The following is a 26,652-nucleotide window of genomic DNA, read 5'->3' on the forward strand; positions in this document are numbered from 1 at the left end:
CTCTCTCTCTCTCTCTCTCTCTCTCTCTCTCTACAAAAATTGTGAGATTAAAAACTGAATTCATTTCAGAGGAAAACACCAGAGCGCAGTTTCAAATGCTCAAATCGATAAATCAAATCTAGTTCTCATTAGCATTTCTGTCGATTAACAGAACCTCAAAACGCATCAAGAGAAGTACTCTATGAGCTCAGAAAGCTCACTAAAGACATGCATCAAGACAGACCTAAACCCTAAATTATTCCGACTCTGTTCTAATCACAAAGCGAACATCGAAATAATGCAAACCAGAAGTATAATCAGTCCCACAGCCCACACCCAGTAAACCCACTTCTTGTTCTTCTTCTTCATCTGGCTGGCATAGTGAAGACTGTTTGTGCCACCACTGATGAAATAACCGGCATTCGCCACATTGTCTTCGATATTTTCAATGTCTTCGCCTTGTGCCTCAACCAGAACAGCCATGTCGAGAAACACCTGATGAAGCTTTGTCAGACTTCTCTGGATATCCATCACTGCCTCGTGTCGGACTTTGTTCCCAATATCCAGTTCCGTCTTCCCTTCGAACAATTCAACTTTCAAGCTTCCGGAAATTATCTTTTCGATCATCTCATCGGATGGCAAGTCGCCCGTTGCGCTGTAGTACCTCCTCTTCAGATCTTCCTTATGATCCGAAACAATCTTCTCTCTCAGAGATTGAAAATTGTCCATCAGGTCCCTTAGCTTGACTCTCAAGCCACCAGTGATGGACATTCTAGTCCGGTCCACAGTGCTTCCCTCCTTGTACGCATCGGACATTTTTCTGTTGGTCGCATTTGACTGATCAAGCGCTTCAAGCCTCGCCTTGACAATCCTCGCTTTTCGAAGCACCGCGACCATGTCAGATTCCATCCGGTCTCTAAGCCCGCGGAGAATCTTGGCACTGTGAGTGGACTTTGCCTCAGTGTTCAGGCTCTGGAGATCGTGCAAGAGATTGGTGATCTCTTCCATGTCGGCCTTGATTGCTCCGACTTCTTGGAAGAACTGAGAGAGGTTTTCTTGGTCGGACGGGTTGAGTTTGCCTGCGCCTGCTTCGACATCAAGATCCGCTTCAAGGTCCTTCTGCGCCTGTTTCTTCAGTTCCACATAACTTAAGAAAGATTTGGTCATCAAATCATTCATCTTTGCAAAGAATCGCAAAACCCACCTGCAGAAATTCCAGAAAATTCAACTTTCTCAAAGGAATACTTAAAATGAAAGCCCAGTCGAAGAAATCAAAGAAAGATTTCCTGAATTTTAATTTTACCCTCTCAAATTCAAGAACAGAATCTTCTTCTCAAGATTGCAGCGCTTCTTCTTCTGTGTTGCTCCAAGAGATCTAAATTTCACAGAAAATTAACGAACTTCATCATCAAAAAGTTAAGAACCAAAACCCATGAAGAGATCACGAAAACACACAAAACCCGTCTGATAAACTTTGAAAAAATGAACGAAAAAATAATTGATGCCTACCCAGAAACAAGAATTGAGAAAAAGGAACGAAAAAATTACAGAAAGTGGGATTTCGGGAAAAACCTTGAAGAAATATGAGTACTCTGTTTCTGTTTCTAGCGCCGCCGAGTCGCCGACTATCTTTCTTATCACTGTCACTGCGATTTTGACAGTGGGGGTTTCTGGTTTTTTATTTTTGGTGGGGGGATGAGCGAGAGGAGAACAGAGAAGAAGGAAGTCTCCGATGAACGAGAGAGAGAGAGAGAGAGAGAGAGAGAGAGAGGGATCGCAATCTTGTGGGTTGGGTTTCTTTGTGTAACCGCTTAAATTTCAAATTGCCGTTGATGATATATGTAGCCGTTAAGTTCTTTTACAATTGGAAAGGCGGTGGATGGCGAGGCGGTTATGGATGTGGTTAGTTAAAAGGTTTTTTTTATGATTTTATGGGATTTGGCGAAAACAGCTTAATGATTTGATTTACTTCTAAAACATATCTATCCTTGTTTGATTTAATTTTGATAGGGACTTGGATTGTATTTAACTGACTCTAAGGCTCGCATTGCCAAACCAAGAACAAGATTTCTTGACGAGAGAGACTTCAGGACGTTTGTTTAAGTTGGTCACACATTGTCATGTATTGATGTTATTACTGGTAATGCGACTTGGTATGCCACTAGTGTGGGAATAGTTTTTTGAAAGTTGTTATCCTCGTTGTCATGAGAAGTTTTTCAGTGCGACTGTCATACCGTCACATGACGTTACAATTCACTAATGTTATAATGAGCGTATTTTATAGCAATACTATAACTTAGTTCCATAATCATTTATGTCTGTGAGTTCATATTATAACACGTAAATTAGTAACACCGCAAAGTGCCATCTTTTTTTGGTCGATAATACGAGTTTTACAGCCAAAGGCAAGACAAAACAAAGAACAAGCAAACTCTTAAAAGGGAGATGATAACCTGAGCTTTCACAAAGGCTGGAACTGAAACAGTTCCAGGAGGTAAAAAACTCAGCTACCAAGCCGAAGTGGCTTCCAAAAAAACTGCAGCCAGGATAGGAGAGCTATTCCCATCCCGACCTGGAAAAGGGGGGCTAAGGATTGGGTATGATCTACCCATATCATGGGAAGCATTTTTTGACATGAAAATTGACTTACTGAGTTCTGAAACTTGTACACAGATCGAAAAAAAGCAGGTATTTTGTTGACATTTGCTGCACTGAGAACCGTACTCATAAACTCGGTTAACCTCAGGTTGTTCCTGTTGACAAAACACTAGCAGTAAAACGAATGGCTTCTACTACACAACACAATCTGCATTTGCAGAATCTGAAGTGATCCACATGCGATGATGACCCGAAATTGAAGGATATTACCATTCTACCAATCTTCTTTTGCTCTGCAACAAACAACTCGATTGACTTTTGGCACAGATACACTCTCCCACATCTTATTTTTCATACAATTTTTCACCCTCAAGCCTTCAAATGTGACGCATTACACTTGCATGGTTTCAAGTACATTTTTGGAAATAAACTTGGTTTATGTTGGCTGTTGGTTCTTGGCCTTCTCCGCCTCAAGCTTCCTTAATGTTGTTGAACTTAGCTTATCTCCACTAGATTCTTCAGAAACTAAATCTACAACTTCAATCTGCACAGAGACCCACAAAATTAAGGATAACCGTCACAATGATTTTCAAATAAATAGAAAGGGGTCTAGTTTAGATATGTTAAAATCTGAAAAATATTGAATTTGCGGCAACCAACTCAAACCTTAAGTTGTGACAGGCCTCGGTCAACTCTCTTCTTATTGACAGACAGTCCACCTGGTAAAGTCTCCTTGCTGCCAGAAACCAAATCTAAAATTAGTGAAGAAATAACTGTAACAGCAGCAAAAGCAAAACCTGATGATGAGTGCTACGCCTTATGCAGGCCAAGCTAACTCAACTTATTCCGTCCTTCAAAGGGAAATCAACTCAGCCTAATCTAAATCCAGACCGATTAGCTTTAAACATTAAATCAAGTGATGATCAACGTCAAAACTCAAAAGTGACACATGGACTTCAAGAGTGAAGCGAAGAAGAGATTGACAGCTTTACAAGTTCATGTTGATAAAGATCGACTCAGCAACATTATAACGAAATTGAGATGCTAGCAAAGACCAAAGAAAAAGATGTAAATCTGTAACAAACCTGACAACAATTGCCTCCAGATTCTCATCAACTATTGAGGGGCCATACGGGTCCATAATAGGTTCAGCTTGCACTACCAGCCCAGGCTTGATAGACTGTGAAAATACATGCAGGAAATTGAGGACTGAAAATACCGTTATTAATACATAAGAAAGAACACATTTTTTATGACACAACAATGCTGCAGGAAACGATACAGAAATTGTTGAACGCAATATCCCCCTGAGATTGCAAGGTTGAAGGTCCATATGTACTGCCACCTAATCCACTTTCCCTAACCTTTACCAAAACTGGAATACTAGCAAAGGTCACCCTGAAATTGAGATGTAAAAAGATGAAAGCGGTATGGACATATGGTGGCGGAACAAATGAACCTGTTCGAACCCACAACCACAGCTACAACAGAATGAGCTGCATTGCAACTCAGTCAAAAACTGCGATACTTTTTTCTTATGGATGGAGAAGATAATTTTTCCAAGTGAACTATAGCACCGTTTGTCCTTCAAGTATCTGAAATCCACCATACTTTTTAAATTTTATACATCCGAAAGTTCATCAAACCATTTCTACTAAAAATGCAAATGCAAATCTCTTTTTTTTTCAATACAAACTAATCGAATCGCAATATAAACAAATTCATGGAGCATAATACCTTGATGAAATTCTCAACACTACGCTTCCTTTCTTCAAGGGGTTGTATCAGATCAGCAAACTGCCATATAACCGCAACATTAACCATCGAAATCTACCTTATCAAGTTATCAACTAAAACTATGTAGGCTTTCAGACAATAATTCCATTAAATTTACAGCCTTTCTGGAAAATCAATGCTAATAACAACTAAACCAGTTCGATTTAAATCCACAAAATTCGTAAAATCCGAATGATGAATGAAAAAAAAAAAAGAACCTGCTTGTTAGTCAACATGGGTCCGTCGCAAATTCCGACCACAATCCGATCCCTTGCCAGCTCCGCCGCCCCCTGCTTCCATTTCCATCAAACCATTAATCTTAAAATTCACATGTAAGAGAAAAAAGAAAGACAGAGATGAAGAAACAGACCTTGAGAAACAGGCGATGGCCGTCGTGTAATCGGTCGAAGGTGCCGCCGAGAACGACGGCTCCGTATGTATTGGGGGGAGAGAGCTTGGAATTCACCAGCGAATCCTCCAAAGCCGCCATCTTTAACGCGCGACTCCGAACTGCAGAAGCAAGATCGAAAGAGTCGTTATTCTTTCTAGTTTATTATTAAACGACAAACATTTCTTTTTTTAGGATCACTTCTCAGAAAACGGCTGAGGAAAGGGATCTGGATCCCTTTCAACTTAATTCATCTCATCAAACAATTCGGATCCTTAAATTTTGATTAAACGATTAAAATTATTATAACTTTTAAAATGAACCTTTATTTACGGCTGTTAAATCAAATTTTAAAAGTTCAGATTATTTGATGAAAAAAATTAGGTGGAAGAGATCCGGAAGCGTCACTTTCCAACTGCTGACAACGTTGGGGTGGTTGGTCGTCGGCTGAAACTAGTATACCCACTTACCTATAAAGTCAAATGAACCTGGACATTTTGCTTATAAATGGGCCGGGTCGGGTTTTCAAATTTTGGTTAGTAGCTCTAAGTTCTCTTAACTACTTGGGCTACGGGAAGATTGAGCTATGGGAAGAGAGAGTTGAATGCATAACCTCAGTTACATGCCCCGACCTTACATCAACAAACCAGTAGTAAAAGGTTGAATTGTCATTCCAAATCTACTTTTGCTATGCAAACGTGAGTTAAGTCAACTGATCATACTGCCAGTGCATGTGCACGCCTCCTTGCGCCCAATCCAATCATCTAACTTGTAAATTGAGTAGATTAGAATATCGTTTAGTCAAAAAATAAATCTATTGAAACTCTAACAATGCAAGCATGAATGAAGGCTATGAAGCAGTAGGATATGAAAAGTTCAAAAGAAGCATTAGATAACATGGATTTTCGCTGTGAACTAATAGACTACAAAATTATTGGCATTTGCTGCGTGAGAACTAAACTCATCGACACATTTATAACCTCGGACGTGTTCCTATTGAGAACACACCAGCCGCTCTTTAAATCGAATGACTTCTACACAACAATCTGCATTTGCAGAGTTCACGTCGTCTTAACCGTAGTCAAACAATCTTTCAAGAAACTGTCAAGCTCCGAACAGTATATGTCGGGGAAATTCCTGAAGTGATCCACATGAGGTGTTGTGCCGAAATTGAAGGACCTTACAATTCTACCATTCCGCTTTTGCTCAGCCATGAACAACTCGACTGACTGGTGTGGAATGACTTTATCAGCAGTGCTATATAGGTAAAGTTGCGGGCAATAAGGAGTGTTTTCCGAAAGAATAGAAACTACCTTCGTTAACCTCCTGAAAGAAAACAAAACAAAAGTCAATCGTATACCTTTCAACTGAAATGTTCTGCCCATTTTCTTGAGCATCCAGTCATATATCATCTAAGATTTACAAGTGTTTAAGTCAAAAACAAGTTAAGGGAAACAAATGTTAGAACTCAGAGCACTACTTACTTATCCACATCAGGAAACTTTAGAAGAACCGAAAACAGCTTCTCTAATACCAGCAGAACCACGGATTCAACTAGCGGAGGCTTGTCTTCTTGCAGCTTTGACAAGCTTGCCGCATCTTCTGACTCATTTAAATCTCTAGCCTCAAGGCCCTCAACTGCAGAGCTTGTTAAAGAGCTGCGTTTCTTCAAAATTGCTGCAGAAAATCCTGCTGCCCACACCTGTCAAGGTTAAAAGAAGGTAATCATTTGCACACGGTACCATAAATGCAAAGCAAAACGACACCAATTAGATGACAGACGCGAACTACTAATTTAGTAGTAATAAGCACGTTATCAATTTTGGATTCGAAAATCTGGAGTGGATCTTGACGCTGACATTTTACCAAATAGAGAAATGTGAGATGTTATGAATTCGAAACATATAGCTCAAGTTGAACTCACATTGATGTAAAACCATAAAACTAAACATAAAGCGATAAAAAGCAAAATATTTGGCCAACTAGATTCATAAACATTCCTTGGCTTCAAGTAATTGCATTGAAGATTCGATCAAAACGCAACAAACAATTGAGAAGCGAAGGAAAATCTGCATTGCAAGGTGATAAGTTGCAGCAGTCTAATGAGCAGCAAGTCAATTCAGAATCCACTAACTAGGGAATCCAATCAAAAGCACATCATATATTCAATCTAAGCAAACAAATTCATCCAATTCTTATGACACGTTCTTTTGTTATTCGACATCAATCAATCGATACTTAAAAATCCGATCAACCATGATCAACAAAACCTTGGGATTAAACGGTTCAGCTGCTCCTGAATCAACAACACACCCTTTAATCTTTTCCATCAGATCTTGCCTCCCCTGCATAATTTCAAGAATGGCGCCATACCTGCAACAAACTAACCGCCATAAGCAAACTCCGAAAACCCGGGAATTGACAATCCATGAAAGCAGTAACACAAATCAATCACATTCAAACAAAGAGTACCTACACAAACCAACCCGTGTTGCTGAAGGTGTGGAAAAGCAAGCATCTTTCTCCGCCCTCCTCCACCCACGAAGCGAGATCCCGGGCCAAGTCCGAAACCCGATTTTCGACCCGGCGGCTCAAATCAAACCAGAGAACCTCCCTCGGATCAACGACGAAGGTCACGGCGTGAATGCCTCTGGAGTTGTACCACTCCACGTACCTCTTTAGGTGCTTCGTCTTGGCCCCGAGCCAGCCTAGCAACACCACCGTCACTTCACGGTTGTGGGTCCCGAAAGAACCCACATTTCCGTTAATGCCGCCGTGGAACGCCCGGTTCCAGATGGGAACGCCGTCGTTTGAGGGTGAGAGAGAGTGGTTGAAGTTGCTGAACGGCGACGGGGAGGAGAGAGAAAGGGGGAGGGATTTGAAGGGGTTCGGATTGAAGGAGAACGAGGAGTGCGGCTGAGCGAGCGAAAGAGAAAAGGGGGTTCTTTTGACGACGCCGTTTCGAGCGAGAGTGTGAAATGTAGGCGAGGGCTTCGCGGGTCTGTGGAGTTTGGGAGAGAAAGCGAGGGCGGACGGTGTCGTTCTTGGGAAGAGCTGGAGGTTGAGGCTGAGAATTCTCGCCGGAGTTTCCATGGCGCAAATGAAAAATTTCGGTTGGGAGTTGGTTGAGTTGCAGACGAAGAAGAAGCACGACTGTCGGTGATCGCCTGGAGATTATTGAAAAGAACGACGTCGTTGACCCAGGAAGAAAAACGATCGACCGTTTAATCACGCGAGCTGGCGTCCTCCAGTGCTCCACAACGCAAAACGTACACCAACCAGAGCGATGCAAAAGCTCAAAACTTTACAAATTACAGCTCAAATTTGAGAGGTTTTCACAGCCACTGAAATGTCGTCGTCCGTACTAATTCATGAAAGCAGGTTCTTTGGCCCCACAAGACCGTATAATTGCCACAATAATTTCAATCACTCTACCTTTGCATTTAATTCAAACAAGTTTCGATTTTGCAGACGTGGGTTAAAATAGTTGTTCGGTAAGTCAGCCTCGTGCACCCGAGTTTTAGGGGGTTCTGGTCGTAAATTAGAGAAGTTTAGAATTTTGAGTTCTCGAAAATAAGAAGTTCGAAATTTCTTTTTCTGGGTACTGTACTGACCACTGAATGTTGTTTGCACTTGGAAGGAAGCAAATGTGGAATGAGCAGGAGGGGTATTGCTTTTGCAGGAGTTGCAGCTGCAGGAATCCCAGTCATGGGTTCTTCTTTGGCCGCTCAGCCAGTTCAAGGTTAATCTCTTTACTTACCATCTTAGTTCATGTTTTCCTTGCAATATTTCCCGCTTTTAGGCAAAAGGGTTTTGGATTAGGTGTTGAAAGACTGGAATTTAACCCGGAGGGGCACAATTTTTGGACATGGAGGGCCTCCGGTTTGCTGCTTTGTGCCCACCACCTTCTGTTTTTCCCTTCAGTTTCATATGTTTACATTTACTTGTGGTCGTTTGCAAATTCCTCTAAGCTCCATCCACCGTGTGGGGAGTTGGTGTTCAGCCTATAAACGGAGAGTGAGAGCTTTAAGATTAAGAATCAGATCAAATACAAAATTTCAAGAAACCGAGGGAGCTTTCCTTTTTGTTTCTTTGCTTTTGTGATTAGAACCCAGTTGTTGTCAACATGTCTTAAGTTGCAGGAGGTTTGGATTTCTTTTAACCGTGTGATTTTACGTGCATACTTTAAAGCCGATAAGTTTTTGTTTTCTTCCCATGTTACAGGTACAATATTCCAGAGTTGGCCAAAAAATATAAGGTTTGTGCGATAGACTTGCTGGGGTTCGGATGGAGTGAGAAAGCACTTGTTGACTATGATGCATTGGTTTGGAGAGATCAGGTGGTGGATTTCTTGAAGGAGATTGTGAAAGAACCGACAGTTTTAGTCGGAAACACTTAATCTGAACTTTGATTGGTTACATACTGCATCTTCAATAATTCATCTGTACTCGTGAATGCGGATGATTGTGTTTTTGAACCATCAAGTAATGTTTTCTAAATTTACGGGCATAAAACTTGATCGAGGTTTTCCTAACTTTTCTGATTAAGAAGGGTAATTTGCCTTGAGTTCATTATTGCAAAGGGAAAGTGTGTGTATCTCATGTTTTCTTTTGAGATGACTTTTGAGATGATGATTATATGGCTCACCGTAAATTTTCAGCCTTGGAGGTTTTACTACTTTGGTTGCAGCTGCTGGGTTGCCCGAGCAAGTAGTTGGAGTTGCACTCCTGAATTCTGCAGGACAGTTTGGAAATCCTAACAGTGAGGCCGAGGAGTCTTGGGAGGAAACAGCCCTGCAGAAGTTCATCCTAAAGCCCCTGAAGGAAGTTTTCCAGCGGGTGGTGCTTGGATTTTTTTTCTGGCAAGCAAAGCAACCAGCACATGTTGAATCCGTCTTAAAGAGTGCAAGTCACTTTCTAGTTTCTAAGCTTTTCCATGAAGTCTGAGCGTAATGTCAACCTTAGTATAAACAATAAACGGATAGGAAATTTTACCCTTATTGAAACTTATCTCGCAGATAGGACGCCACCTTCATCCCAACGCCCAACGCCCAACGCCCAATGCCCCATGATGTTCCAATCACTATACAAAGCCTCCCAAATTCGTAACAAAGTTTTATTACGATGTGTTTTAAATACTTATTTTTGCCAACACAGGTGTATAAAAACACTGCCAATGCGGATGACTATCTGGTGGAGTCCATAATAATGCCAGCAGCTGACCCGAACGCTGGAGAAGTCTATTACAGGTATGTGTAGATCTGTTCTGAAATAAAGGTCCCCTGAATGCGGATGACAAGACTAGTGATATCTTGAAGATTTGGTCATGAAAATTGATGTCTGATTGTGCATGTATGATGTTTTCTTGATTGTTTTGCACAGATTGATGACCGGGTTTATGACAAACCAGACCAAGTATACTCTTGACAGTGTCTTAAGCAAGATGTTTTGTCCGCTGTTGTTGGTCTGGGGGGACCTGGATCCGTGGGTAGGTCCTGCCGAGGCTAACACCATCAGAGCATTTTATCCAAATACAACTTTGGTAAGTCTGCAGGACGGGCACTGCCCACACGATGAAGTTCCAGAGCTTGTCAAATCGGCTTTATTAGATTGGTTATCAACTTCGCCACTCAAAACTTCTCTCCAAACAGTCCGAACGGATAGAAGTATGTAGCACCACCCTTCATGTTTGATTCAAGGATTTTACTTTGCGAATGTAAAATTGTAAATTTGATTATCAATTACTTCTTGAGGTTAGCTTTCCTCTGTGTATATGTCTCCATTTCTGAGCTTTTTATGTTCGCGGAAGAGTTTCTTCGTTGCAGAAAAGAGTTTTAAAGCTTCTTTTGGTGGAAGAGTTAAACAGGGAGAGAGTGATGGGTGAGTTTTGTGCATTTCTTGAGCTACAAGTAAGAAGCTTTTTATCTGCTTCAACCTAGAGTACGAGAAACCAGAAAATACATTGACTTGTAGCTCAAGAAAATACATTGACGTAACAAATGTATATTGATTAACTTTATATCTTGAAAGTATAAACTTTTCGTCCATTCATTCTATAACCCGTCCATGACAGTGTTATCGACTTATCGTTCATTTAGTAGGAGACAAAGCGACAACTTGTTACGCAGATGAGATTCCTAAGACTTCAAACGGCCCGTTGCCGGTAGGCTGCAACCTTATATTCCCATAAAAACAAACAAGACAAAGACAAAAACATGAGCTTAGAAATTTCAGAAACACTAGGTGTACTTTTTTTTTTTTTATTACAACTGTAAACTTGGACACTCACAGCATAAACATCGACATAGTTAACATCATCAATGACTTCTGTTCAACTTCTTTGTAAGCATCGGATCCACAGGTTTTAAGCATTCCCTCCTCAGATTCCTAAGATACCCTTTTGTTTGTTCTTCCCATTGTCTCCTTTCGTTATTAAGTTTATGTTTTTCGCTTCTCGAATTTCTTGTGCTTCTGAATCAACCCTTTGACTCCGGCCTTGTGTTCAATTGGGTTTTGTTGTAAGCTCTCGGTGCTCAATTTGGCGGTCATTTGGGGGGCTTAGCTGGTGATCAGAGTTGTTTTCCCTGTCATTGATGCCGCACTTGCCAAGCCTGACCACTTCATTGGCAAGTTGAGAAACCTTGCAAGGCTTACAAGGATTTGAGTCACTTTCTAATTGTTGCCTCAATTTGGTTAGTTAAAAATGGAGAATAATTGGTCAAGACACAGGAGGAATTCTCTGACGCCGGTGAAGCAAAGGAGGAGTGGATATGAGCCATCTGATGCCGAGACAGACATCCTAGATAGCCCGTGGCATGACGGAAACAAATGGCCTAATGGAGGATATGAATCTGAAGGGGCAAAACCAGAGTTGGATTTGGGAAGAAAGATCAGCCCTTTGAGGCAGAGCAGGAGAAACTCTTCCTGGATTGAATACGACGGCCCTACTCCAAGAACTACCTCCGTGGTAAGCCCAGTTCGAAGAAGAACCAGCAGCAAGTCGCCCTACAAGCCTGGAAGAGGTGACAGCAATGCTCGAACTTTGCCAATGGCGGGTTCTGATATTCGTAGGAACATCAGCCCCTTGGGAAAATCCGAGCGCAGGAGACATGTTTCACCTTTTCAAGCAGGCCAAGAAGAGCCCGATTTGAACAACAATGGTGATCAGATTGTAGACTCAAACAGAAACCAACATCATCAAAGAATGAACAGCAGAAGATCAGCAGCTGCTCTGCGGCATAGATCACCGAGAGAAACTGACCAGCAAAGCAATCGTTCAATCACACCTACGAAAGGGGAGAGAACACCCTCACCATTGTCCAAAAGCATGGCTCATCAGAAGCAAAGGCAAGTGAGCACGCCATTCGTCAGCGAAATCAATGAACTGCTTGCTCATGCAAAGCTTGGTAGAACTTCTCCAGATCCCATCTTGAATAACGAAGCTGCTCCGATTTACGAAACCTCAGTTTCTATTGCACCAGGTGACATCTTTTTCTCTGGAGAATGCAATGTCGTGGCATTACCTCAAAATCACTTACAAAAACCGAAAATGGTTTCCTCTGCCGCCTCACAACAGAGAAGTACTAATCGATCAAATGGTAACCTCGGTCACGATGTCAATGCCCACGGACTTTCATCTCTGTATGGTTTGTCGCAGACAACCACCACCACTTCCAGCTCTGCGGTGAGCAGGCAGAGCAGCAGGAGGCTGAGCATGGCTAGCAGCAAGAGGAGTGATGCAAGCAGTACAACAACCGCCAGCATGAGGAAGTTCACGGATAATAGGAGGAAGAGCGAAAGTCAGGCATGGTTTTCGTGTATGAGAAAGAGTTCTTGCAAGAACAAAAAATTATCACCTGAGCGTAGCACGTTCAATGAAGCTGCATTCATTGAGAAGGCGTTCGTGGTAGAGAGTCTCAGGCAGTTGTGGGCTGATAAGCATAGACCTACTTCGTTGAATGGATTCACTTGCCACAAACAAGAAGCTCAAGTTCTCAAGCAACTTGTGAGTAATTTTCTCATACATTGTAAATCGTTATCTGGGAACCAGTTCCATTTGTGCGTATTTCTTCCGTTTGCTCATGCTCCGTTGAATATGTAGGTGATTGATAACGTCAGTCCACATATTTTGTTTACCGGACCAACTGGTTCTGGGAAGAAAGCTCTAACAATGGCGTATCTACGAGAAATTTACGGTGATGCGAGTTGGGAAGTACGTTTGTTTTCATCAGAGTCAACAAAGTTCAAATCTTTTTCCATGTAAATTGACTGAACTGATCATCTTTCCCTTTTGTTTCCTCCCTGCAGATATCTCATGATTTGAGGTGCTTCCAGGTTCAGGTATTCTCTTGTGAAATAGACATTTGAGATAGAAATAATGCCTCACATATTGTGAAATAATGTTCTTACAGTAACAGAGTCGTTCCTCCTTACCTTAAAATCACACGCTAACACATATGCGTAAATAACTTATCAAACTCAATAAAGTTTATGTGCACATGTCAAACTGTGATTTATCTGTACTGGACGAGCGTTTTCAAATTTCTCTTTCATGACCCAATACTAACAGGAACAAGGGACAACGCAACTGGTGGTTCCATTGACATCCAGCCCTCACCATGTGGAGCTCAATGTACAGTTGGAACCAAATGCCAGATATGCCCTAATGGGTTTGGTCAGAGAAATAAACAATGACAATGAACTTGCTCCTGAAGTCAGCTCTATAAATTTAAAGGCAAATCATAAAGGTCAAAATTCTCTCAACACACCCAGAAATCCCATCTGCACACTTTTGACCTATTTCTCTCAAAACCCTAACATGGTTGTCTTCTCCTTCCTTTTTATATACCAGTGATGGTTCTTTATGGTGTTGACAAAGCAGAGCACATTCAGCACTTGATCAAATGGATCATGGACTGTTACTCGGATGCATGTAAGCTCATACTTTGCTGTGAAAATGACTCCGGCGTCATTGAATCGGTGAAAAACCGGTGCAAAGTCATCAAGGTTGATGCTCCTGTGACTCACGAAGTAAGTATTACATTGGGTTTTAGGGTTCCCAAAATGCTCTTTTGACCTTTGATTATGCATTAAGTTTTTCTCCTTTTTAATACAAGCGATATTATACCTTAACTAATCTAAATTGCGGAGGGGGGATTAGAACTCGGGTTAGGTGCGAGTTAGTGGGGATTAAAATAAAAGTATATCCCTTTCGGACCCTATTTTGTGTAACCTCAATTTCAAATTTTACTAATTTGAAATAATCTATCTCATTCAAATTTCGCATTGAGCTTTTGATATATGTGTCCCATTACTAATCCGAGAAGAGAAGGGGGGGGGGGGGGGGGGGGTGGGATCTTTCTGGCCAATGTGGCTACGCCCACGTTCGCTTATAGTTTACTTTTCTCTTTGCCAGATCATGGAAGTTCTTATTCAGATAGCCATGAAGGAGGAATTTGACCTACCTATGAGCTTTGCCAATAAGATTGCAAATAAATCAAAGCAGAATTTGAGAAAAGCAATCATGGGTCTTGAAGCATGCAAAGCACATAAGTGAGAACATATTGCAAATAAATTGTTGGAAATTTTGACTTTGTTGTTGTAAAGTCAACTTACATGGAGCTTTGCCAATGCAGCTATCCTTTTGGAGAAGAACAACCAATTCCACTTGGATGGGAAGAGGTGGTGCAAGAACTTGCTTCCGAAATCCTAGCTGATCCGTCTCCTAAGAGGTAATCATTTCACTGGCATCCGTTGAATGATGTGAATCTCACAATCATTGACGGATGCGAAACCCACGAGGGATTTCACATCTAACTCAGTTACACCGTACATCTAACAGCATCCCGCAATGTTTGAATTGATTTTCCGTATTAATCTTGTGTCAGACTATTTTTCATCCGGGGAAAGTTTCAAAAACTTCTTATAGATTTTGTACATCCGAAACTGATTCTACTGGTACTGTATCGATCCCTCAAACTTCTTGTTCGTATATACATAGTCACCAAAGTATAATTTTGTGAGAGTTTTCATTTTCCGAAATGCAGAAGCTTGTGGAACAGTTCCTAAAGGGAGTAGACGCTAGTTCAAAGAGGGAACTCTATTACTGGCATGCTTATTATGTAAGTTCTCTACCTCATCCCCTCTTTCGGCTCTCGGAGAAGATGAACTGACTCAAATGTTTCTCCTTGCAGGAGAAAAGACTCCCAGCAGGAGCGAGTGCGTTACTGAAACTAGAAGGTAACATATGCAAGCCACCAAAATCCTTCATCCAATTATATAAGGAATCAATAATTTGAGCACGAGTCCAGTTTTGTAGTAAGTTCATGTGTTAATCAAGCACTTTTTATGCAGAATTTGTGGCCAAGTTCATGAGCATATGCCGGAAGAGTTCCAACAACCGGCAGTATGTGTAGTTTATATACTCTCGTTGAGAGTTGAGAGTTGATCGTTTCTTTCCGTCTATGTATAGGGTTTTATAAAGATTGTGTCACGGCAGTCTAATACTCGGAAAAAGAGAACGAGACAGAGACAGACAGCTGAAGCTTTTTTCCTAGGGTCAAGATGATCACAAAGATTTAGATATAGCACAAAGGCATGATTCTCTTTGTTTAGACGAAAAATAAAATAAAACAAGCTTTACACATTCTTGGTTCAGTCTTTACGTATTTCTTTTAACATGAACACGAAAAACATGTGAACAATATTTTAGTATGAAAGAATGTAAACACACACATCTGAACATGGAACATCTTCTCATGCTTTACATGCAACGAATACACTGGGTTCATGCCCCCGACATGACATGTTCATGCAACATACAGACAATATAACATAGACTGCTGTTAGCTGTGTCTTCAACAATGTATATTTTAATCTGCTAGGCAATGTTTAATGAAAAACGAATGCAACTTGAACTCTGATTAGGCTATGGAAGATTAACCATTTGGGCATCCTGACAATACCTGTCATCCGCTTCTAAACTAGAGAGGCTAGCACATGTTCAAATGTACTGAGGGAACATTACCTTCAAAACAAACTTAAGATCCCAAATTTATTGTTTTGCTTTCACTCAAGGTTCTACAAATCGTCAGCATTTCATTTCAGATTTGTAGAAAAGCCGCTCCCATTCAGACTACTTCTTTCCAGTGTATCGCTGCAAGAACAAATGGGGACAGCATAATAATTAGTTTCCGATCATGGTAAGGAATGACTCACTGCGTACATATGAGGGCCAACCAAAAAGATGGGGTGAAGGAATGAGAATATATTTACTCACCCTCTTTCCGATATCAAATGGAACATATTTGTATTTGATCATGTGTAGGATCTGCCTTTTCATTGTGAGGACAAACAGAACAATCCAGTAGCATAGCAGTATTGGCCAGAAAACAGGTACGTCCAGCAGAGAAATAAAGGTCATGATAAATGCAATAACGAATGCCTTTGTGATGGAATACCTAAAAAACATTGAACACGTTCATTTTCCATGATAATAAAAACGTCGTAAACAACATCCTTGTAGAACTCCCCGAGATTTTACAGCAAGTGTGATATTAAGAATTAGAGACTATTCAACTTCATTGCTGCTTTTCATTTTGTGAGGTGAGCCAGTTTAATAATGAAACTAGGTATTCAACCAGTCGGCTGGTAATTCACGTATTGATTTATGCTAACTGACACTCCATGGGATAAACATCCTGTTGACTCAGTCACTCAAGGAATTTAATAACACATATAACCTGATGCCTATAACTCTATAAGCCGTACCGACGCTTCGACTGCAAAACCATCCTTCAGTAGTTAAGAATTACTCCCGACACTATTCAAAAACAGTTTTCTACCATTACAGTAAAACCCATGAAAACCCTTCTGTAAAGAGGGAAATATATTGTTTTCATACATTTCTATGTAAGTTGAACCAAATACACAGGAAAAATAGCACACAGATATGGCATAATTAGAAGACACTTGAAGCATTTATTACTACTACAAGATACATTCACACATCCTTTAACATTCCCAACAAATGGAAAGGGGGGTTTCCATCAAAATGAAGAAAACCCCGAACATAAGAAATCACACCGGACCACACAATACTATTGTTTAGATACCATCACTGCATATATGAAGCAAAAGAATAAATGAAACTTACCAGAACTTAAACTCGGGAAGGCGGCGAACAAAAGGCTTAAACTCATCAGAACCACTTGTTGGCAATGAAGCCCCATCCAAGGCCTCAAGCTCCGGGTCAACCTTGGGCGAGAAGAAGCCAATCAAGAGATTCAAAACGTAGATCCCCAGACCATAGGAGACAACATAGAACCCCTGAACATAGTACACACGCAGAATGTAAATCATAGCCAAAACTAGGGTTCCTAGCCATCTATTCACAGTGTGAGGCGTTGACCGATCCAAATAGTACTGGAATGCTCTCGCAAAATTGCTCCGCCATTGGGCCAGTGGCGCCGCCGCTGCTCCGCCCTCACTTCCAATTCCCTCCATCAAATTCGGATTCTACCAAAAAATTGCAACAAAAATTACTCTCTTTTTCATTTTTTGGAAACTAACCTAACTAATCAAGCTACCTACTTTGTTTGCTCAACATAGAATAGCATAACTGAGAAAAAAAATGTATGAATCGAAAATTTTCTATGCCATTTTCTCAGGAAACAAACAGGGGGATACTGATTATTCTTGTGCATAAATGAGCGAACAAATTAAATTAATTAACTGCGGACTAAGATAAATCGAGCACAAATGAATGTAGGATCTTCGAGAGAGGAAATTACCAGGCAATTGAGTTAGGGTTTCGATGAAGCGGACGAAACGAGAAAGACGATGAATTTACGACTGCTGCCACTCCGCGATTGGCTCTCGTGGTCTCTTTTAGTTCATAAAGATCTGGGAGGTCGATCTTACCTAATAACGGGCCGGGTCAAACAAGCCCAATTTAACCCAATGAGGCCCAGGCTCACGTAATAGGGCTTTCAAAATAATGAAAATTCATCTTTTTTACCTTTCTTTCAAACGTATTTTGCAAGGCGAATTTGAACACTAGAATTTGAGTAAAGGAGTAAACGCTCTAAAAGTTTGAGCTACAAACACTTTACGAAAATATTGAATTCATTTACACTAAACATTTAGCGTCATAGTAATTAAGGATAAGAATACAAACGAGTGTCGTAAATAAATGCTCTTCCAATAGTGGCGGATCTAGGAAATGTTTGTGTTGGGAGGCAAGATGTAGCCCAAGTTCACACCATTTTATCCTCCATACTCTACTGTAATCTTCTTAGGACTTTTGATAAACAAGTTGGCCCTATAACAGCCATAAAAGCTCATCATCAAGAGCGAAAATGCACAAGTAAATATAGTATTATTCACTCGCTCTTATGTAGATCCGTCAACGCAACTAACCTAATTCCTTTTTTAACATTTTTATGGTCATGCCAAAAACAATTTGTTTTATGGGTTTCAACCACATGCTTTTGAACCAGTGTCATTACAATAATAATTTGACTGATTTGATGTCACCAATCTTCGTAGCATGGCAGCCGCTCGAAAGGGGTAGAAGAGGAATATACCGATGCAAATTGGAGGGTTGAAAATATGAAATTATAAAACTGAGAATATTCCCAGTTTATGAATTAGAGCAAACTTTTAGTAAGAATGTTTTATTTAGTGAGATCAGCGTAAAGTTGAGAGTAACAAAAATATAAAATATTATGTTTCGTGCGATACATGTTCAGACACTCATAGACGAAGGACAAGAGCAAATAATCAAAAATTGATTGAAAGTGGAAGACGGGAATATATTAAAACATTTCAATTTTTGTTAAATTTGTGCGTTACTTTTATTAATTCAATTTAAATTATAATAAACGACGGAAATGATATTCAAACTTGACTGCTAAAGAAAGACCACACTACCTTACTGTTAACTAACTTTCATGCATACATACTATATGAAGATACAAATTCAAACTTCAAATACAAAAAGAAAAACGCACTACTTTAACTAATGATTCTAGCTTACAATTTACACGCACGTGGATTAACAATTTGAACATGGACAGGCAAAGTCCCCAAAAGTTGCAAACTTTATCGAAAGAATAGTATACGTATCACTCTATTATTCGCTTGGTATACGTGTCACTCTATAATTGGCTCCTCACTTCTCGTCCTAATCACCGGTATGAGAAAATGCTAATACTTTGCGGCAAAGTTGCTGACTTGGGAACTAATTTCCTGACGCGTAACCGAAATATCAGCCGTCTGATTGACTCCAATACAATCCAACGGCTCCCATTGACATTCTGACTGACCGCTGCAAGAAGTTGACAAAAAGCGTCTTCGTCCCTCCTCCCTATAAATTAAGCTCACGGCTCTCACAGTCCTTTTCCATTTTTCTCACACAAATTTTAGAATCCATTTTTTCAGCTGCTCTTCAACTGTAAGTTCTTCTCCTCCCTTCTTCAATGGCCTCTGCGATGGCTGACTTCGTCTCCTCTCTCTCTCTCTCTGTCTTCGATTAACGGTTTAGTTTATGGATTGTATGCTATATTTGGTGTTAAACTGAAGAAAATTAGATGAAGATTCTTGATTACCTGCTTGATTTATTTTGATGGGTTTTGGATTTGAAACTGTAATTGTTGACATGTGGGTTTCTTTCTCTGGGTCTGTTTTGAGCGTGCAATTTGCATGAACACTTCAATTTCTTGGTTCTTTGGTTAATCGTGATGATCATCGTGTAATTGTTGTGCGTTTTTTATTCGATTTCTTTCGTTTATGTGACTTTAATCGGAGGTAATCTGTTGCATGCGATGAGTATATTATTTGAGTGAAAATTTTCAATCCCATCATTTATAGAGGAAATCTTCAATTTTGGCTTGTTTTCCAGTAAAAAGCGAGCAGTCTTTTTTATATTTGTTCATGTTTTTATATTGAATTATGTGTAGTTGCCCCCTTGATGTTGACAGAAAACCCATTTGTGTTATTAACAGATCATATTTCTGCCCTTATTAGTCCTTTGCCATGTTTTCGACTTGGTGAAATTAACTGTGTTTGTGTAATTGGTTAGTGGGTGAAATATGATTATGTTGTTCTTTTCTTCTTTCTGTTTTCAAGGTTAGTGGACAGGGTGAACATGGCTAACAATGATGGAGAAGGGAGTGGAAAGAATTCGGGGCCATCTCACGTTAAACTCAATGAAAGAATCCTTTCTTCAATGTCAAGAAGATCGGTTGCTGCTCATCCCTGGCATGACGTAGAGATTGGTAAAATTTGTTGGCTTTTTGACATTTAATCTTAAAATTCTCTCTAATTTTGATCGCCTGAGCATTTCCTTAAGTCAGCAAATTTACTTGGACTCTCGTGTAACACCACGTGACAAAGTGATGTGCCATGTGTTAGGTGTTTAGTGTGTGTGGAGTGGTAGTAGCAGAGAGTGAGGTGAGGATATGTGCATTGTGCATGAATGTAAGCAGCTAAGAGAAGCTTAGATTCGGTTGTGTGTGAGTATTGCACTTCAGTGTGTTGTGCATGAGATACTGTTATTCAAGAGTTCCATATAAAATTTGACATATATGTTACATGTTTGGTTAATAATGCTTGATGTTTTGGTCTATGCAGGACCTGGTGCACCAGCAGTTTTCAACTGTGTGAGTCATCGTTTCTAACTTTCTATTAGTCTTTTTATTGTTCTGATCTTTTAGTCAAGGACCCCTTAACAAATCCAACATGTAAGCCATGGATGTGTAGCATGTGAATTGCCGTGCATGAGACCTTTTAGAATAGATTGTGTAATGCTTCTATCAGTGGATGACGACTTGCATAATCTTCCCCACTTATTTAAACGTAAATGAAAAAAGTTGTATATTTAGCTCAAGATTCTGTTACAACACTTGCGTACGAATCTAAATGATAATTTCTGGGGCAGGTTGTTGAAATTAGCAAAGGCAGCAAGGTTAAGTATGAGCTCGACAAGACAACTGGCCTTATAGTAGTAAGACACTTCCTCTTCTTTCCTAAATGATAATCTGTTGCCAATTTAGTGAACCATGCTTATTCACTACAGTTGTAGAAATTTAAACAAGGGCTCTATATATTTACTGTTGGTTCGTTTACATTGGTATCAGTGTTTGCTAGGGTATTGGCATCTAGTGTGAAACTGATGCCTTTCATGGAGGATACTAATGCATGAGGCTCTTTAACGTAGGTTGACCGTGTGCTTTACTCATCGGTTGTTTACCCGCACAACTATGGTTTCATCCCACGAACAATCTGTGAGGATAGTGATCCAATGGATGTCCTAGTACTGATGCAGGTAATGTCATTTGGACGCATAATCCTCTCCACAATGATATAACAGCTGATTTTGTATATATGACTGAACTTGTTAATGACCATTTAGGAGCCCGTGATACCTGGTTCTTTCCTTCGTGCTCGCGCTATTGGATTAATGCCCATGATTGATCAAGTAAGAAAGCCTTTTTCTATCTCATGTTTGACTAGAATAGTGGAGCATGAATTATTGAACCTTTGGGAATAGATATGATCTTGACATCAATCTTGAGGGGAATTCAGGGTTTAAATCTAGATCAATGTGTTTAAAGTTTTTAATGTAACAAGCGAAGGAAGTTTTGTTTATTTTACTGCTGTTTTCATTTGGCAATCAGAATCTTGTAATTTATTCTCCGTATAGTTTCCTCTCATAGCGAGTACATCCAGAAGTGAGTGTAGCTATCGATAACATGAGTTCTATTGCAGGGTGAAAAGGATGACAAGATTATTGCAGTATGTGCTGATGACCCTGAGTTCCGCCATATCACTGACCTCAAGGAGCTTCCTCCACATCGCCTTGCAGAAATTCGTCGGTTCTTTGAGGACTGTATCCTATTATCACATTGCTTGCACTCCCTTAAATTGAAGCAGTTGGGAGTTTTGGGACTCCACAGTTATGAATTACCTTAACTAGATACTTAATCTATTAAAAAACTTCGTCTCTTTGCAATATGAACTGGTTTTTGCTGTATGCCCTTAACTCTTATGTCACGATAGACAAAAAGAACGAGAACAAGGAAGTTGAGGTTGAAGACTTTCTACCGGCTGAGGCTGCCATCGAGGCCATCAGACACTCCATGTGAGATAAACTTTAGTTCCTCTCTTTTCAGTCGCCTATGATTATTGCAAATAGAACGTAAACATGTCATTGCTATTGTTTTCTTAAAATGATGTCTTGTGTTGCAGGAACCTGTATGCATCTTACATCGTGGAGAGCTTGAGGCAGTAGGCTAACCTGGACGCTTTGTAATTAGCGAAATGGCTGGAGCGATTTAGTAATACCTGAAAACTATCACTCTATTTCAATGGGTTTGAATTGGTGGGTTCTTATGTTGTACTTTTGATCGTACGTCTCTTCTACGTGTTGAATAATGTTTTGTGGATGGTTAGATAGGTTTCCATTCGTGAGAAAACCGCGAATGAATGCTGTTTTAACCCAGGAGAAAGATATTGAAGGGTTCAAATAATTTCATGCAACTTCGGATGCAAAGTTTAACATCTCCAAGTGATTGCATCTAAAAATTTGAGTTGTGTTTACAATGTTTTACCGTGTTTTAAGTAGACGAAAACAAAAGAAAACGTTTTGGTATTCTAGTACAAAACCAAGAGAGCTGAAAATCTATTAAGTATTGGTAACTTGGACATGTATTTATTGCTCGTGAACCTGGGTCCCGAGCACCTGGGTATCCGAGTATGGATCCCGATCTAGGTTCCGAGCACCTGGGTCACGAGCCTTGACCCTCGATCGGGATCCATGCTTGAATACCCGGCCCGACTGTTGTCAACACAGGCATGAGTATTTTTCCGATTTCTCTCTTGAACATGTACCGTACTACGGTCTTTTGTCCTTTAAACTTTTATTTCTGGAAAGTTCCGTCATTAACTAATATAAAGATCTCATTTTCCCCTGTTACATGTTTACTCACATTCTGTTTAATTTTTCGTCCAAAACCCCAAAGCGTTGGTCTTAGAAAGCGAGCAAAGAGTTGGAGCCTCTAATTCAAGTTCGAACTTCTACACATATATTCTTTGGGGCCATCGGTTTTTGTTTTGATATAACGTTTGATCTTTTGTTTTTTTTTGGTTGGGGGGGGGGGGGGTGTTGGGGGAGGGTTCAAAAGTACGCTATCTTGGGGGAGGGTTCAAAAGTACGCTATCGTCTCATGTGATAGTAAGAGAATATGAATTAGGAAAATTTTATTTAAACCCATATAACCTATTTATACACCCAACTTAAATTTTAAATGTGAATTATATTTTTTACCCTATTGCATAATTACCATAAAATACAAGATGAAATTAACAATAAAATTAAATTTTATTAATAAACCCACTCAATAATCAAACTCTACAATCACATCAAACCTTACGATCACACGATATTTATCTTACATTCATTCTAGCTAAACCCTTAAAACGCTCTCATAGAGAAAAATATGCTCTTCTTGACCAATAGATGATGATTTTGAAGTTTTGAATCCTCCAACTACGGTATAAATCGATTTATGCAAGTTTCTTTTCATTTGATTTCAAATTTTTTAGGATTTAGAAACAAAATTAACGCCTTTTCTATTACACTTGCCTAGAAACTAAATCTAAGTTTAGGTCCGTAACAATAAATGTTCAATTTATAGCCTACACTAGAGATGTAATTTTCTTGGCTTTTGGCTGACAACTACAACATGTAATATCCAAAGCCTTCTACTTGTTTATGTGAAAGCAGTTAATCTTCTGGGCAAGTAAGATGCGAAAATTGACTAAAACATTGACACACAACAAACTATTTTTAGGATTTCTAAACTACACGTTGTCTATTTTATATAACTTAACCATTGAATATAATTTATACCTAGCTCTAATTAATTAAGCTTGAACTTGACAAATGCAAGAGCAAGGATCAAATATTAGCACCGAGATGACATAATTATTTGAACTCAACTTAATTGTATATCAGAGTGACGAGTACTGCACCATTTCTAGTACCCACTAGGGCCTATTAGAGTGGCAAATATGCAGCAAAGATTAAGTATGAGACAAATAGGTAAGAGATATTACTCTCTTTACACCTTGAACGATTCTAGAATATTGATTTCGGGTTTTTATTTTCTAAATGGCTGTAAAGATAAATTTAGATATTGAAGTGCCTTTATGAGGGTAATTTAGGTAGTAAATTTAGGTTTAAAGTGATATTAATAGTTTGATTAAAAGTAATATGGGTTTAGAGAATATGTTGGGTGTAAAAAGAGGTTACATGAGTTCAAATAAAATTTCCTATAAATTATTTTATCACTGGTTTTTCGTTGGATACCTCTTATGTAAAAAATAAATAAATAAAAAACAAGTTCAAGGGAAACGGACAAAAGGATACGTATTATACTTTTAACTGAAAGATCACATACGATACAGTAGGGAAGACGTAGACAATAACGAACAAAACAAGATCCATGTAGGCAGCGAAACGGTGCGCATTGGTTCCGAGGTAGTTAGCGAGTCCAGCAACCCCAATGCCCGCTAACATTTCCAAACCATTTGTCAGCAGCAGCGCTCTCCTCCTCAAACTTCTCAAACTCTCAATGCCTTGCTCCGCCACTCACAGCTGAGACCGCGACTGACACCGATACGCGCCGCTGCATACACCTTCCCCCTGAAAACTCACGCTTTACGAAACCCTCCAATCTCCGACGACGATGGGGACCCTGGGCAGAGCAGTCTACACCGTTGGATTCTGGATCCGCGAGACCGGCCAAGCCATTGACCGCCTCGGTTCCCGCCTCCAAGGCAACTACTACTTCCAAGAACAGCGTACGCCCCGAATTCTTCTCCTTTGTCTCTCAATTTCTTCAAACCCTAAGTCACGCAGATTACTCATTCCTGATTCTGTGGCTTTGTTTATGGAATATTGAATCGAATTTTGAGACCTGCAGAGGTTGGATTTTGCTTGATTGTGTTGTGATTGTTTTGATCAGTGTCGCGGCATCGAACGCTGATGAACGTGTTCGACAAAGCTCCGGTGGTCGATAAGGAGGCGTTTGTGGCGCCCAGTGCATCGATCATAGGCCAAGTTCAGGTGGGCCGAGGTTCCTCCATTTGGTACGGTTGCGTTTTGAGAGGTCAGCATTTCTGTGAATTTGATCATTATATTTTGGTTGTTAGCAAAGTTGATTAAGATAATTTTAACTCCTAAAGTAGGATAATTTTGTTTTGAGAATCTAGTTATGTGAAAAATTAGGCCAATTTGTTGTTGCAATTACAAGTGTAATCACGAACTTTGATTTATTTACTCCGATTGTTGTTTTCGGGTGTGAAGGCGATGTTAACAGCATCAGCATTGGGTCTGGGACCAACATTCAAGACAATTCCCTTGTTCATGTGGCAAAATCTAACTTGAGTGGCAAGGTTTTGCCTACCATTATCGGAGACAATGTCACTGTAGGTGAGTTACATGTGATTGTGTTTCCGGTGATGTGGTTGCTGCTTTAGGATCTGATGCTGGGGTTGTGGTTTTTTATTTCAACCGTGCAGGCCACAGTGCTGTCTTGCATGGATGTACTGTGGAGGATGAGGCATTTGTAGGCATGGCTGCAACCTTGCTCGATGGGGTTTATGTCGAGAAACACGCCATGGTTGCTGCCGGAGCTCTTGTAAGGCAGAACACAAGGATCCCCTGTGGAGAGGTATGTCAAAACTCCCTTTATTGGCATGGAATGTGACAATTCCGTATCGAGTTAAACTAGTTTCTTGATTTCACAAACACTTGGTACAAAGTTCATGTGGGAAGTTATCAAGTGACTCAATGTGAGCTGCCAACTTTTAAACTGAATGGGGCTCTTTTTGTTAATCATTTTTAACGACCAACCTGAAATTTTCAAACTGGTTGTTTACTGAATGTTTAATAACAGGTATGGGGAGGGAATCCAGCAAAGTTCCTGAGGAAGCTCACAGAAGATGAGATGGCCTTCATCTCCCAGTCAGCCTTAAACTATTCCAACTTGGCTCAGGTTCATGCAGCTGAGAATGCAAAGCCCCTCGATGAGATAGAGTTTGAGAAGGCGCTGCGAAAGAAGTTTGGACGCCATGATGAGGAATATGACTCTATGTTGGGTGTCACTCGTGAGACACCGGCAGAGATTACTCTTCCTGATAACGTATTGCCACCTAAGTCTGCTTAAGCAAGTACGACTATTAATGATGTTGGTAAGGGTACCACCTCTTGAGATTTAGTGTAAGTGAGTGTTTTGTTTATGTGCGGATTTATGGCGAATGGCTGCTTTACATTTCGAATAATTTTTGGGGTCGGCTGAAGTGTGAAGGTCAAAACATGAAGAATATCTCTAGCATATGGCTCTGCCCGTCCTTTCTGATTGATCAGCAACTTTCTCTTCTGTTTTTGAGAAGAAAAAGAAAACTGCTGTAATGGAACGTTTCGATATTCTTAATGAAGTGCTACAATTTACACTAAATTGGTCCTCGGTTTTAGTTTCTCCATTTTCTTGTTGCTTGTATCTTTCTTTGGTTCTACATTTTGGTTAGTCTACTAGCCATGTTCTGTTTTTTGCGCTTTCCTTTTTTGTTCATCAATTTTACGTCGTGAAAAAATGCATCGAGTTTCAGCCTCAAAATTCGGTATCTAAAATCTTTTGTTGGATCGACCCCTCGAGTTTTGATGTTAGTTGTGACCTAGTTTGAGCCCTGTGACTTTCAAACTGGCCTCGGGACGTCAGGGTTGAAGAGGAAAATCCTGACCACCAAGACAATTCATCACTTACCATTTCTAAGTTTCATGTAGACTAAAATTGGTCTGCCCTGAAAACAGTGCAATTCTCGCTCGTAGTTCACATGGAAGGAGTT

General features: G+C 40.1%; 7 protein-coding genes across 7 annotated transcripts; 4 read left to right on the forward strand and 3 right to left on the reverse strand.

The window, feature by feature from the left end:
- Window positions 1-240: 240 nt before the first annotated feature.
- LOC103932808 (syntaxin-112) lies at window positions 241-5,040 on the reverse strand. Its single transcript, XM_018643874.2, is given in 8 exon segments — window positions 241-1,169; window positions 2,735-2,771; window positions 2,993-3,121; window positions 3,244-3,313; window positions 3,663-3,757; window positions 4,315-4,374; window positions 4,572-4,643; window positions 4,724-5,040. Coding segments are annotated over 8 exon segments (1,497 nt in total). The 5' UTR covers window positions 4,844-5,040; the 3' UTR covers window positions 241-255.
- Window positions 5,041-5,581: 541 nt separating this feature from the next.
- On the reverse strand, window positions 5,582-7,834 carry LOC103932805 (transmembrane protein 53). The gene is made up of 4 exons (XM_009342451.3): window positions 7,218-7,834; window positions 7,012-7,114; window positions 6,226-6,443; window positions 5,582-6,067 (listed from the first exon to the last, which is right to left on the reverse strand). The coding sequence occupies exons 1-4, from the start codon at window positions 7,832-7,834 to the stop codon at window positions 5,803-5,805; spliced, it is 1,203 nt and encodes a 400-aa protein (XP_009340726.2). The 3' UTR covers window positions 5,582-5,802.
- Window positions 7,835-7,990: 156 nt separating this feature from the next.
- Window positions 7,991-10,578, forward strand: LOC108865985. Its single transcript, XM_048575392.1, has 5 exons — window positions 7,991-8,122; window positions 8,382-8,483; window positions 8,966-9,133; window positions 9,399-9,556; window positions 10,421-10,578. Exons 1-5 carry the CDS (start codon window positions 8,091-8,093, stop codon window positions 10,576-10,578), a joined length of 618 nt encoding a protein of 205 aa, XP_048431349.1. The 5' UTR covers window positions 7,991-8,090.
- Window positions 10,579-11,398: 820 nt separating this feature from the next.
- On the forward strand, window positions 11,399-15,332 carry LOC103932804. The gene is made up of 10 exons (XM_048575393.1): window positions 11,399-12,745; window positions 12,842-12,952; window positions 13,310-13,487; window positions 13,592-13,770; window positions 14,156-14,292; window positions 14,376-14,471; window positions 14,628-14,697; window positions 14,787-14,861; window positions 14,934-14,979; window positions 15,094-15,332. The coding sequence occupies exons 1-10, from the start codon at window positions 11,444-11,446 to the stop codon at window positions 15,153-15,155; spliced, it is 2,256 nt and encodes a 751-aa protein (XP_048431350.1). The 5' UTR covers window positions 11,399-11,443; the 3' UTR covers window positions 15,156-15,332.
- A 145-nt stretch (window positions 15,333-15,477) lies between these two features.
- On the reverse strand, window positions 15,478-17,680 carry LOC103932803 (protein RER1B). Its single transcript, XM_009342449.3, has 4 exons — window positions 17,532-17,680; window positions 16,895-17,256; window positions 16,019-16,199; window positions 15,478-15,895 (listed from the first exon to the last, which is right to left on the reverse strand). Exons 2-4 carry the CDS (start codon window positions 17,242-17,244, stop codon window positions 15,875-15,877), a joined length of 552 nt encoding a protein of 183 aa, XP_009340724.1. The 5' UTR covers window positions 17,245-17,256; window positions 17,532-17,680; the 3' UTR covers window positions 15,478-15,874.
- A 1,367-nt stretch (window positions 17,681-19,047) lies between these two features.
- LOC103932802 (soluble inorganic pyrophosphatase 4) lies at window positions 19,048-22,302 on the forward strand. The gene is made up of 9 exons (XM_009342447.2): window positions 19,048-19,195; window positions 19,870-20,018; window positions 20,374-20,402; window positions 20,681-20,746; window positions 20,960-21,067; window positions 21,155-21,220; window positions 21,511-21,631; window positions 21,802-21,883; window positions 21,991-22,302. The coding sequence occupies exons 2-9, from the start codon at window positions 19,889-19,891 to the stop codon at window positions 22,031-22,033; spliced, it is 645 nt and encodes a 214-aa protein (XP_009340722.2). The 5' UTR covers window positions 19,048-19,195; window positions 19,870-19,888; the 3' UTR covers window positions 22,034-22,302.
- Window positions 22,303-24,468: 2,166 nt separating this feature from the next.
- On the forward strand, window positions 24,469-26,264 carry LOC103932801 (gamma carbonic anhydrase 1, mitochondrial). Its single transcript, XM_009342446.3, has 5 exons — window positions 24,469-24,606; window positions 24,771-24,914; window positions 25,112-25,237; window positions 25,327-25,478; window positions 25,704-26,264. The coding sequence occupies exons 1-5, from the start codon at window positions 24,492-24,494 to the stop codon at window positions 25,971-25,973; spliced, it is 807 nt and encodes a 268-aa protein (XP_009340721.2). The 5' UTR covers window positions 24,469-24,491; the 3' UTR covers window positions 25,974-26,264.
- The last annotated feature ends 388 nt before the right edge of the window (window positions 26,265-26,652 follow it).

The sequence above is a fragment of a genome, unplaced genomic scaffold (genome assembly GCF_019419815.1).
Source record: "Pyrus x bretschneideri cultivar Hongxiangsu unplaced genomic scaffold, Pyrus_bretschneideri_v1 Contig8, whole genome shotgun sequence".
Classification (NCBI taxonomy): Eukaryota; Viridiplantae; Streptophyta; class Magnoliopsida; order Rosales; family Rosaceae; genus Pyrus; species Pyrus x bretschneideri.